Here is a 13,978-nt window from a genome sequence, read left to right on the forward strand (position 1 = left end):
TATTATAATCTGAGATACACAGATATTTTAGAAAATATTTTCCATATCACAGTATCAGTAATCTATAAAAACCATAAAACTTATGGGCTTATACTGCTGCTTCAATTATTCCAAGGATTCAACGAATGTTTGAGTAACTTCTTTCCAAATGGCTTGTAACTAGGCTGACAATATGGTTATGTATTCATTGCTTTTCTCTTCCTTTCCAAAGACTTCAAGACCCAAGCCAATCCATAAAAGCTAGAGAAATGATAGAGAGATGGATCTTCGGGTGGTAAGAATCGTGGCCAATATATTAGACACCATGATGACAGGCAGGCAGTATGGCCCTGAGCCACAGCTGAAATTTTACACCCTGATCCACAAGCAGAGAGCAAACCAATTTGATTTGTATTGACGTGGGCTTTTGATACTTAACAGCAGGCCCTAGAGATACACCTCTTCCACCAAGTCTGTATTTCCTCATGATGCCCAGCAGTGCCAGAAACTTTTGTCCAAGTATTCAAACATGTGGTCTACAGGGGAAGAATTCCCATTCAATATACCACAGCCTCCATTGGCTTGGACAGGGTTATTTTCTATATTTTGTTATCTAAATACTGACCAATTACACCTAGCAAAAATGTTATTATCTCCAGGATATAAACATGTGGCTTATATTATCTTCAGGATATAAACATGTTACATTTAAATTTGTAAAATGTTTGACTTATAATTCACAACCATTCTTCATTTCTCACTGTAGGAGGGAGCCAACCCACCCGTGTTCATCAGTGAGAAATATTGATACTCAGACGTTCTTCTCTCTAGTCATGGCACGCATTGCTCATCTCCAGACGTCCTTTAATTTGGGTTAGTTGCCAACTTCTACATTATCTCACTGCAGTATTTCACTTGTTTTAAAAACAAAACTCATTAGTACTTCAGTTTTCTATCAAATATTATATCGGATATTTAATACTTATTATACATTAAATAGGTACATAGAATAGATTGGCATACAATATACAGAACTATGTTTGCAAGACCTAATGTGAATCTGATTTAGAAATGATTTGCCTTACATTTTTAAGTTCGTGATGATAGAAATGTATATCCAGACAAGCACTCAGTCTTTACTTATAACAAAGTGCTTAATAGGTTTGAAAAACCATTCAAAATTTTGTTAAATGATTTCTTCAATTGAAGTTAATGTGGATTTTCTGGTCAGACTTATGCCAGGATAAATTGAGCTTTGCATTTGATAAGGGTAATACATCCTTTGTAGTCATTAATCATGTCTTTTCTCTTTGGGGAAGAGATTATTAAATTAAGAGAAACACCTGTACTTTTAATCCAATATATGTTTCTGTGCTGACTTGTAATATAAGCAGATATAGTAATACTAGACACAATACTATAGATGGTAGAATATTTTTGTGGAAGTCACATGAGAGAAAGATTGGCAGCAGTTGTAGGTAAAATTATCTTTACAGAAACACTTTAGACATTGCCTTAAAGGCTTTGCATATGCTCTCAATACAGATGCTCTGAGGCTGTCATTATTTAGTATAACTGTGTCAGCTATAGCCATTAGAATAGTGGAATGGGAATAAAATCCTGTTTATTCTAATTCAGCTGCCCAATTCATAAAATTTCACTGTTTGTTGCTCAAATAAAAAAATGAACATAGAATTAATTTGTATGTATAAGAAATGTGCTTACTGTTACTCTGCTATATTCAAAACAAGGAGGCACTCAATTTCCAGAAATACTTTTATTTGCTTGAGTCTTTAAAGCCTGGCCCTTTTATAATAAAAGTAAACTATATTACCTGATGAACATCATACAATAATTAGCTTGGTACTCTTTGAAATTTTTGTATTTCTTATATATAATTTTCTATGTTTTGGGAAACTGCTTTTAGGAAAGGCATGGGTTCCCCTCCCTATGTCCTTTGACAAACTACATAAGAGGCAAATCTGTAAGTGGACATACTTACTTCTGAAGTCATGAACTGTAAAATTGGGTTTGATGGCAGCGTCTGGTGCCAATCTAAAGGAGAATTGCTGCCCAGCAGGTGAGAGATCTCGGTCTACAGCACCGACTATCTGAATGATCTGAAACAAAGTTGAGATTAAACTTGAAGTCAGTCATCAATTTCACAAGGAACCTTATACATCAGGCTAAAACGTTTATTTAATAATGAATGCAAATAAACAGAGAGGACAATTTTGAATCAATACTAGTGACTCAATTCTTTACAATACCTTTTGTAAGCAATCCTCTGAGCATTTACAAGTAATAATGCCAACTACAATCAGAGGACATAGGCTAATTTGAAATCAATATCTGTGTAACCACAAAGCTTACCAGTATTGAAAATTCTAGCAAAATAAAATTAAAGGCACTTGCTTGGATGTTACATTAAGTGAGGCAAATGCTTTGTAGACTAAATAAGAAATTCTTACTAGAAACAAGGCATTTTATTATCTATGTGTCCTTTAAAAGCAAAATTAAAGAGCAAGTACACTTGTGAGAGTAGATATATTAAAATAATAAAAATGAAGATAGCAATACCAACTCAGTAGTATTGACACCTGCACCCCTGGTATTTTGAATAATATAATATGTGTTTCAATACTAGTTGCACAGGAAAATACTCATATCTCTATTTCAAAATGACTTCCATGTTGCCCTGATAAGTTGTATATCATTGTTAAATGTAAATAATTGAGCATTTTACCCTTCAATTTAAACTATAAGTAATTTTGGAGGTCTTTTTTGTAAAAAAAAATTGCATTTGACTTCATAAATCAACAAATTAGAAGACATAATGGATAGGATATCTAAGAACTCTATGCCAGAAAATATGTTAGGAAGTATGGGGGTAGGGGCAGCCAAGAATGTGGAATTGGGCCAAGCATACAAAATAAATAGGACTGAGTGTTGTAACAGCATAGAAATTCCACACAAGATTCTTGTCTTGGGGCATAAAATACATATAAAGAGACTTTAATAATTATGATTCAAATACTACTTTTTGTTATATGATTCCTGGTTATAATCCAATCCCATGACAGTGATCTACTTTACTACACAGATACAAGCACATAGACACATATGAAAGATAGTTTTCACATAGGTAAATACTGGGTAGATTGCTGATAGATAGATAAATAGGTAGATAGATAGATAGATAGATAGATAGATAGATAGATAGATAGATAGATAGTTGGATAGATGAATAGAGAGATAGAGAGATATTAGTAGTGAGTTGTTAAATATCAACATTCGGGGCATGTAAAATTAAAACATAATGTTCAGTAGGAATTTCAGTCTACTTCCTCAGTAGGAATTCATGCCACAGAGTTTATTTATTTGTCTCATAATTGGTTACATTTCTATAACATAACATTTAAAGGAGCAATATAATGAAGTGTCACAGTTTAGTATCACCTTAAGGACTGTAATTGCTCTTCTTATCACTTTGACTGTATATGATATTAATTAAAACAATACTAACTACTTACACCTGTAAGGGCATATTTTGACCGAATTATTTGGAATGTGAGATCCTAACCTAAATCTGCATCTTTTGCAGAGGGAAGATCCTCCTTCAATCTGGGCTATACCTTCTGCTGGCAGCCTCAAATAAAAAAATAGTCCAATGAAGACCCAGCTCTAGTGGTCCTGGGCACATTCCCAAAAGGTTCTCCACCTTACCACAGGGACATGGTCTCCACTATGTTCACAGCAGACTTATTCTTAATAACTAGAAACTGGGCAACCTAGATAGTCCAAATCTTTGAACTCAGCTGACTATATTTACCTTTTACCTTCTCAAGACTTGGGTTATCGACTTTTCCGTGAGTAGATGAGGAAACTATTGATCTCTGCCTGCTTGCCCTTGTTCTCATTTGGAAGTTAATTACCTCACTGGAAGTAGATCCTAATTCTTCAGGATTTCTATATAGAATGAAGTTGAACTGACACACCCAGCCTTAAGGACTGAACAACTACTATATTCTCAAATGTTCCATTTTTAGGCAGCCATTGTTGGACTATCTGGACCACAACCTAGAAGATATTCTATTAAATTTCACATACAAATACAATCCTTTTAACTATTCGGTTCTCCTTCAGAAGCCTAATATATTCACTCTCTAAAAAATAAAATTTACTGTACTCAGACTTATAGCAATGTTAAGTCGCCCTATTTTATCCTTAAACGTTCTGTATTATTTAATAATCAATATACAGCTGTTAACTTTTCAGGCATGTTTTTGTTTCAAATTAATGCTTAACCAGCATCATTTAAATCAAACCTATTTAAAATCTACAGATATAATTTGCTTGAAAGGGTGGTTGCCTAGCATGTACAAAGCCAAAGACATGATTTTCACTACTTCACATATTAAGCATGGTGATACATGACAATACATATAATAACCCAGAATGGAAGCAGGAGCATTAGAAACTAAAAGTCATTCTGAACTACTTAGTAAGTTCGAGGCCAGTTGTGTATACATGAGATCCTGAACATGTATTTTTTTCCAGAGTAGTGGTGAGGTATATGAGCATCATTTCTAATTAATTTTATGAAGATACCTTAAGCAAGAAAATATTTGCATGTGTATTCATGTCTGGACTTAAACCTAAAGCATAATATAAAGGGGACATTATATGCACTTGGTTAGCAATATTGAAAACATACCTGTCCCGGTTTGGCATTTTCACACACTGCTGTCTCATATGGCACAGATATTTCTGGAGGAAATTCATTGACATCTAGGACATTAATTAGTATGTTAACTTTACTTGTTAATAATGGGTTACCTGTTTAAAACATAAAAAAAGGATAAACAATGATTACAAAACATGGTCATTACTTCCCTGAAAGCCACACTTTTTAAAAATTTCTTTGGATACTAAGATGAAAGTCACCCTCAATTATAGGAAATTATAAGATATCAGCTGCAAACCCCCAAGGAAAAAAAATGGGTATATTTGCACAACTATCATTCCAGGAAAAGAGAATAAGATCAGGTAAGAGAAACTATTTAACTGACTAGTTACTAAACGGGCAGGGATTTTGATTAAGTGAGATTTTAACAGTCTTTTCAGATTTAGTGCACTGTTCTTACCTTAGCAAATATTGATATTTACTTTGTTGTAGAAATATGGATTTCTGTGTTGCACTACCATAGCCAGAAGATATAATATATGGAATATTTAAGATATATAAGTAAATATCTCAAATTTGTCTTACTGACAAAACTTGGGACATATATTCAAGTAAAATAAAATTCATAGATGCATTGTGGAAGGCCAAAAGTCATACTTTCGTTATTCCTGGAGCAATAATAAATAAACACTTGATAAAGACTCACTTATTCCCAAACTAAGTGCTACCACAATATATTTGTAGCAAAGAAATCACTCTCTAATGAACCTCAAAGATTTTAACCCCAGCTAGGACATATTATTTGCACTCCTATTTTGTATTAAAGAAAGAAACTTGAAGTAATTTATTAAAGTACGCAAGCATAATGCACAAAATATCTTAAAGCTACTTTAAAACTATGCCATCACAAGTTTTACAAGTAAATATGGTGCTTCAAATATTTGATGGTCCTATCCAGAATACAGAACTAAAAGAGCCAAAAATTAAATACAATTCCAGAATGTTAAAAGACGATTAACAAATTAAAATCATCTATATCACAGTGTAAACTTTCAAAAAATGCACTCAAAGTTTTAATTGCTGACTGATTCTGACAAGTCCAAAGACTTTGGTTTCAAAAATCATTATAACAGAAAATAAAACACTCTATGCAGAAGTGGATGATATTTTACCAAACTTATGTGTAAGAATGGAATCTATCAGCAAACACCATGCAGACACAAATAGCTAAAAATTAAGTTCACAGGTATGGTCTGTAAGATTGCTTTCAATTAGGGAGGGTATATTGATAATATTTCAGAATAATTCAGAAACATGGACACATAGATTATAATACCAAGGTGTATTCTTTAATTGAAGCTTTTCAATTGAATTTTGACACCAACTTTATCCTTTTTAGCCCAGTTCTGAGCACAGATTTTTCATATGAAATTGATCACATTACCTGTTTTCCCTTTGTATGTTTGCTCCTTAAATGTAATGTATTATACAAACATTTATTAACATTTGAAGTTATTGTTAATCTCATTTTTAAAACTATAAAATGACATAATTAAGTTTATTTGTTTGCTTAGTGCTAGTTATTTGTATAGCACATGGACATAGAGCATTAATTAAATAGGCAAAACAGTGTAATTTTCTAAAAATATTAGCAACAATAATTATAAAATAGTGACCTCTTGCATTGTAATGTTTGATATGTACTGATGGTCTAGAGAACCTGAAACACCTTGCATAGACATTTAGAAACATGAGTTTCTGTCTGTATATAAAGCTCTGAAAATTGATGGTGTAAACAAACATCTCTAAAACTCCCAATTGGAAAGTAAAAGGACCAAGTCATGGTTCAAAATTTCTTGTACTTTTTGAGCTATTACAGATACATAGAAACAATATTTCTACTTTAAAACTACTTAGTGTACTAACCCATAAAATAAACTATCAATACAATTCATGAAAAGTAACATACCAATTTAATTCTTCAAGCAGGTGATGTGAGGCTCAACTCTTCCTATATTATCTGATAAGTGAATCTCGTGTTCAAAGTACAAGATTGACATCTTACTTATTTTATTCAGATTATTTGAAGATGAATTGCCTTCTATAGGCACCATATTTTCTAACCTAACTACATTCATCACAGAAACTTACTTCCATAATCTATAAAAAAGTTATTTAAAGAAACAAGGCCTATTTTAATCTACCACTTTCTAAATTACTACTGCTTTATCTCTTAAACTGTAGTCTAACATTTGTATTCATAAAAAATTGTTGAAAAGTAGTATGACTATTATTTTGTTATTAATATTCTTTTTCCAAAGGGTATCTTTATTTTTCAACGTTTTAACTAAGAGAAATATTTGTTGTGTGAAATTATCCTGTGCATTGTAGGATACCAAGATTTTCCAAAATTAAATGTCACATAAAATATCAATGATGATACCAGAAAAACAGATGTTCAAAAAAATAACAATTTTGTAGGGTTGGATTTTGTAATAGATCCATTGACTTCGTTTTAATTCATCTCTTCCACTGTGTATGTTTAATTCATTATTACACTATACAAACATCAATTTACACTCTTAAGTAAAAAGCAGTATCATCTCTGTTTAAGAACCACAGTTCTAAAAGAAATATGAAACACTTTGCCAGAGTATTTGAATTATTTATTAGCATAGATTTCTTTCATTTAGATATGCACCATATTCAATTGTGCTGAAAATATAGCGATCTATTTTTGAGTCATCATATCTGTATCTGGTACAATGATGACAAAATTTGTCAATATCTAATTTATCATGATTTTTTGATGAAGACCTTTGGTCTTGGATCCACATAGAATTTATAAAGTATTTGATACTTGTAAAACAATGTAAAATTTAAATTTAGCCAATGTGCATTGATGGAATCACAACTTCTATGAAAATCCTGGAGAGATGATATTTTAATATAAAAGATAATTTAGAATTCACTTAATGATACAGTTTTCATGATATTCTGTTATACTGGTAAATGGTAGTGTATTAAATGTAAATGGCACTAATTTCAAGAAGAAATTAACTTAATCCACAGTTTGCTTTATGCAGAAACTCATTAGTATATGATATGAACTTTCTTGATGGAACAATAGCTATAAACTCTATAAGTGAGAGAAATGTTTCATTATTAAATTACAGATGATTCCCATACAAAATATAAATCATCACATTTATTTATTTAACATGTATTTATATTTTTTGTTCCCTGCTCATTCATTTTTTATTCATTCATTATTTGTTTATTGTTATTTTTTTAAGACAAGGTTTCTCTATGTAGTTCTTGCTGTCCCTGAACTCACTTCTATTGAACATGAAGTTCTCAAACCAACAGAGATCTATTTGTTTATGTATTCCAAGTCCCAGGGTTAAAGATGTGTGCCATCCCCAAACATTGAAGAGAATGCATAATGAGAAATAGCACCTCTGGCTCCACCAAAGGAGATGAGTTTAAACCCAAGTACCCATATGGCAACTTTCCTTGGTCCATTACTCCATCTTCTGGCCTCCAGACATAGAGATGATGTAAAGAAATACAAACAGCCAAAGACCTTGGTTCTGCCAAGGTTGAACCCACAGTGTAGGGGAATATGGGGGGTGGGCAGGCAGTAAAGGGGATGCATGGGGGGACTACCCATATGGGAGAGGGATGGGGATAGGGGTTTATGGACAGGAAACCAGGAAAGGGAGTAACATTTGAAATGTAAGTAAAGAAATGTATCTAATAAAAAAAAATCGGAAAAAAAATACACAGCCAAAGTAGCGACACCCAGAAAACCAAATAAAAGGTTTAAACTCTTTAAAATAAATTTAAATTCATTCAATGTGTATCTTACCCTCCTGAAATACCTATTAAACTTATTCTAAGGTAAAAAACCATGGCACACTGGACTCTCTAAAGTACATGAGGCTCAGTGGCCTCAGTGACTGAAAGTTAGAGCAGAAGTATCAATCACTTGGAGGAATCCCAGAGCAGTCATCTGAATAATATATAATTTACAATAGAAACACACCATTCTTTTACATGTTATAGAGTTTACTGAAAGTAACTATTTCCTTTACATAGTTGATACTCAATAAATAATGACGATATGTGAGAGTATTTCTAGGACACCAAAGATAAATAAAATTGAAAATATTTTGAGAACTGTGTATTTAAAGCAAACACAAAGCTTCCCATATTAGCATACATGGGAGCTGCTGGTATTTTTTATTAAACAATGATATCTGCTTTTGAATAACTATGAAAGTTAAAATTCAATTTTTGCTCTGTCCTGGAACTACAGTAAATTCAAGAATGAAAACACAGTTTTCAATGCTGCAAATTGAATTATTCTAGTGCAAACAGAGTAAATTATAATAACTGAATAATGTGGACTTTATTTGGCCCCTCTTTTAGAAATATTCATTTTATACTACAAGTTAGGTTACACATAGATGAGTGAAACTATATCAAATACAATGCTGTGACATCGACATAGTCTGAAACATCCACAAAGCATTTGAGATACTACACACACACACACACACACACACACACACACACACACACACACATATACATATATATATACTAGACATTTCTCTTTGTTTTGTTATGGTTAGTTTGCTAAAACAATTTATTCCAAGACAAGAAATGAAAATTATCATAGATTTTACATTTCTGTAATAATATAATTATAAATACTTTAAGTCATTTGAAGACAATTAAACCTCAAATATACAATAAGTTTTTGGATATATTTTAGCAGGATACATTTTAAAATGCAGAATAGTCTTGAAGCAAACAAAGCAGTCAAAATGAGTTGAATGTACGTGGGAAGACTCCAACTATCTGAGAATAAATACTAAGCTACAGATTCCATGGTAGTCACTGGGATAATTGTTCACTGTTTTGTTGTTGTTGTTGTTGTTGTTGTTGCTCTTGTTGTTGTTGTTGTTGATGTTGATGATGATGATGATGGTGTTTCTATTGTTATTGTTGACTCAGCATGACTTTAGATTCTCCTGCTGTCTCTCTTCAACCTCCATCCAACTCCTGAACCATACAAGTAAGCTGCACTTTCCCCAACTATCTTCCCTGCTAGCCAAGATTTCTGGACCAAGCCAAGCTGCCCAAGCACCTGGCTATCCCAGGAGGAATTCCATTCTCCTGATGCTTTTCTCCACATCTCCCTCAGATACTTGAACCTCACAGGTTAGCTTCCCTTCCCCCAATGAAATTCCCTGCTCTCTGAGCCAACTGGACCAAGGCAAGCAGCCCTGAGAATCCTGCTATTCAAGGGGGTCCACCACTTCCTGGCCACTTCTCCTTCACTTCCATCAGACTCCTGAAACATACAGGTATGCTTCCCTTTCTCCACCCATATTCCCTTCTCCCTGAGCCCTTTGGGCCAAGCCAAGCTACACTGAGCAACAAGCTATCCAATTAGACCTCTAATCTCCTGCCACCTCTCTGCCCAACTTCATCAGACCTGAGGCTCCTAAACTAGAGACCTGCAAGTCCAGAACCACAAAGCCCAAAGATACTCATCAGTGGCCTGCCACCCCAAGACCATTGATGTTCACCCCTCTCCCAATATCTACTATGTGAAAGTTTTGGATCAAAACCATCCAGATGTCTAAGACCCGCAAAAAACACAATGAACAAGAGCCAGGGCAATGAGAAACTTACAAAGTACAACTACCCCACTACAGCAAGCCCCAGATATCCAAACATAACTGAAACACAAGAGAAGGACTTGAAATCCAATCTTATAAGGCTGGTAGAGGTCTTTAAAGAGGAAATGTATAAATTCCTTAAAAACATAAAGGTCATTTCAAATACACAGGTGAAGGAAATAAATAAAACTATAAATACTTATTCAATATAGTTCTTGAAGTTCTAGCCAAAGCAATCAGACAACAAAAGGAGGTCAAGGGGATACAGATTGGAAAAAAAAAAGTCAAAATATCACTACTTGCAGAGGATACGATAGTATATTTAATCGATCCCAGAAGATCCACCAGAGAACTATTAAAGCTGATAAACACTTCAGCAAAGTGGCTGGGTATAAAATTAACTCAAATAAATCAGTAGTCTTCCTCTACACAAAAGAGAAACAAGCCGAGAAAGAAATTAGGGAAACGACACCCTTCATAATAGTCCCAAATAATATAAAATACCTCGTTGTGACTTTAACCAAGCAAGTAAAAGATCTGTACAATAAGAACTTCAAGCCCCTGAAGAAAGAAATTGAAGAAGACTGCAGAAGATGGAAAGATCTCCCAGGCTCATGGACTGCCAGGATTAACATAGTAAAAATGGCCATTTTACCAAAGGAAATCTACAGATTCAATGCAATCCCCTTCAAAATACTAATCCAATTCTTCAGAGAGTTAGACAGAACAATTTGCAAATTCATCTGGAATAACAAAAAACCCAGGTTAGCTAAAACTATCCTCAACAATAAAAGGACTTCAGGGGGAATCGCTATCCCTGAACTCAAGCAGTATTACAGAGCAATAGTGATAAAAACTACATGGTATTGGTACAGAGACAGATAGACCAGTGGAACAGAATTGAAGACCCAGAAATGAACCCACACACCTATGGTCACTTGATTTTTGACAAAGGAGCCAAAACCATCCAATGGAAAAAAGATAGCATTTTCAGCAAATGGTGCTGGTTCAACTGGAGGTCAACATGTAGAAGAATGCAGATCGATCCATGCTTATCACCCTGTACAAAGCTTAAGTCCAAGTGGATCAAGGACCTCCACATCAAACCAGATACACTCAAACTAATAGAAGAAAAGGTGGAGAAGCATCTCGAACACATGGGCACTGGAGAAAATTTCCCGAACAAAACATCAATGGCCTACGCTCTAAGATCAAGAATCGACAAATGGGATCTCATAAAACTGAAAAGCTTCTGTAAGGCAAAGGACACTGTGGTTAGGACAAAACGGCAACCAACAGATTGGGAAAAGATCTTTACCAATCCTACAACAGATAGAGGCCTGATATCCAAAATATACAAAGAACTCAAAAAGTTAGACTGCAGGGAGACAAATAACTCTATTAAAAAATGGAGTTCAGAGCTAAACAAAGAATTCACAGCTGAGGAATGATGAATGGCTGAGAAACACCTAAAGAAATGTTCAACATCTTTAGTCATAAGGGAAATGCAAATCAAAACAACCCTGAGATTTCACCTCACAGCAGTAAGAATGGCTAAGATCACAAACTCAGGTTACAGCAAATGCTGGCAAGGATGTGGAGAAAGAGGAACACTCCTCCATTGTTGGTGGTTTTGTAGACTGGTACAACCATTCTGGAAATCAGTCTGGGGGTTTCTCAGAAAATTGGACATTGAACTACCTGAGGACCCAGCTATACCTCTCTTGGGCATATATCCAAAAGATGCCCCAACATATAACAAAGACACATGCTCCACTATGTTCATAGCAGCCTTATTTATAATAGCCAGAAGCCGGAAAGAACCCAGATGCCCTTCAACAGAGGAATGGATACAGAAAATTTGGTACATCTACACAATGGAATATTATTCAGCTATCAAAAACAATGACTTTATGAAATTCATAGGCAAATGGATGGAACTGGAAAATATCATCCTGAGTGAGGTAACCCAATCACAGAAAAACACACATGGTATGCACTCATTGATAAGTGGCTATTAGCCCAAATGCTTGAATTAGCCTAGATGCACAGAACACATGGAACTCAAGAAGGATGACGAAACTGTGAATGCTTCACTCCTTCTTCAAAAGGGGAACAAGAAAACCCTTAGGAGGGGATGGGGGGCAAGGTTTAGAACAGAGGCTGTAGGAACACCCATTCAGAGCCTGCCCCACATGTGGCCCATACATATACAGCCACCAAACTTTATAAGATGGATGAAGCAAAGGGCAGGCTGACAGGAACTGGATGTAGATCTCTCCTGAGAGACACAGCCAGAATATGGAAATTACATAGGCGACTGCTAGCAGCAAACCACTGAACTGAGAACGGGACCCCAGACCCCATATGAACAACAATGCCAACCAACCAGAGCTTCCAGGGACTAAGCCACTACCCAAAGACTATACATGGACTGACCCTGGACTCAATTGCATAGGTAGCAATGAATAGCCTAGTAAGGGTACCAGTGGAAGGGGAAGCCCTTAGTCCTGCCAAGGTTGGAATCCCAGTGAACGGGATTCTTGGGGAGAGGGTGGTAATGGGGGAGGATGGGGAGGGGAACACCCATGTAGAAGGGGAGCTGGAGGGTTTAGGGAGATAATGGCCTGGAAACCGGGAAAGAGAATAACATTTGAAATGTAAATAAGAAATACCCAATTTAGTATAGATGGAGAAAAAGAGAAGTGTTCAAAGTTCCTCGTCATCAGTGAAATGCAATTCAAAACATAAATACTGTTTAAGATCAAAACCTCAAGATATAGCACATATAGCAGGATGTTAAGGAAGAAGAAAATTCCTCCATTGTTAGTGGAAGCACATATGTGTAAAACCACCATGAAAATCAATTTGTATTTTTTAAGAAAACTGAGAATAGTTCTTCCTCAAAACTCATCTATACCACTCCTGGGTATATACCCTCAAAGTGCCCAGCATCGCAAAGGACACTCACTCAATTATGTTCATAGCAGCTTCTTTTGTAATACACCAGAAACAGGAAACTACATTGATGTCTCTCCACTGAAGAATAGATAAAGAAAATGTGGTATAGCTACACAATTGAATACTATTTACCTATTAAAAACCAAGATATTATGGATTTTGCAAGTAAATGGATGGAACGTTAGAATATTATCCTGAATTAGGTAACTCAGTCCAAAAAGGACATACATGGCATGTACACACTTAGATATAAACCATAAGACACAGATACCATGTTACACTCCACAGACCTGAAGAAGCTAAACAAGAAGGAAGGCTCAGGTGATGAAGCTTGAATCTTACTTTGAAAGGGGAATAAAATAGTCATAGAGATAGATGAGAAAAGGAATTAGAAGGGAGGGGTATGGGGAGAAGAATGTAGGTTTCAGGATCAGGTGTGAGGAAGGATAGGAGAGAAGACTAGATGGCCATGAAAGTTAATGGAAATCTGCAGCTGAAAGAAATGAGGAGGTAGGGTCACATCTAGGATGAAAGTGGGAGTTGGAATAAGGGAGTCACTCAAGAATCAATGGGGCTGACCTTAGGTGAGATTCACTACATTGGGGATTTAGAACCTGAAGAGTCCACATCCTATAACTAAACAGGAACTCCAGTG

At 35.0% G+C, this 13,978-nt stretch overlaps 1 protein-coding gene across 1 annotated transcript in view; it reads right to left on the reverse strand.

Moving 5' to 3' along the window:
- LOC116897106 (cadherin-12) overlaps window positions 1-13,978 on the reverse strand; it is a 123,764-nt gene that overhangs the window by 5,380 nt on the left and 104,406 nt on the right. The window contains exons 5-6 of the mRNA XM_032898748.1: window positions 4,697-4,818; window positions 1,982-2,099 (exon numbers count right to left, since the gene is read on the reverse strand). Coding sequence (XP_032754639.1) covers window positions 1,982-2,099; window positions 4,697-4,818 — 240 coding nt within the window. The remainder of the gene's footprint in view (window positions 1-1,981; window positions 2,100-4,696; window positions 4,819-13,978) is intronic.

Source organism: Rattus rattus, chromosome 3, assembly GCF_011064425.1.
Source record: "Rattus rattus isolate New Zealand chromosome 3, Rrattus_CSIRO_v1, whole genome shotgun sequence".
Lineage (NCBI taxonomy): Eukaryota > Metazoa > Chordata > Mammalia > Rodentia > Muridae > Rattus > Rattus rattus.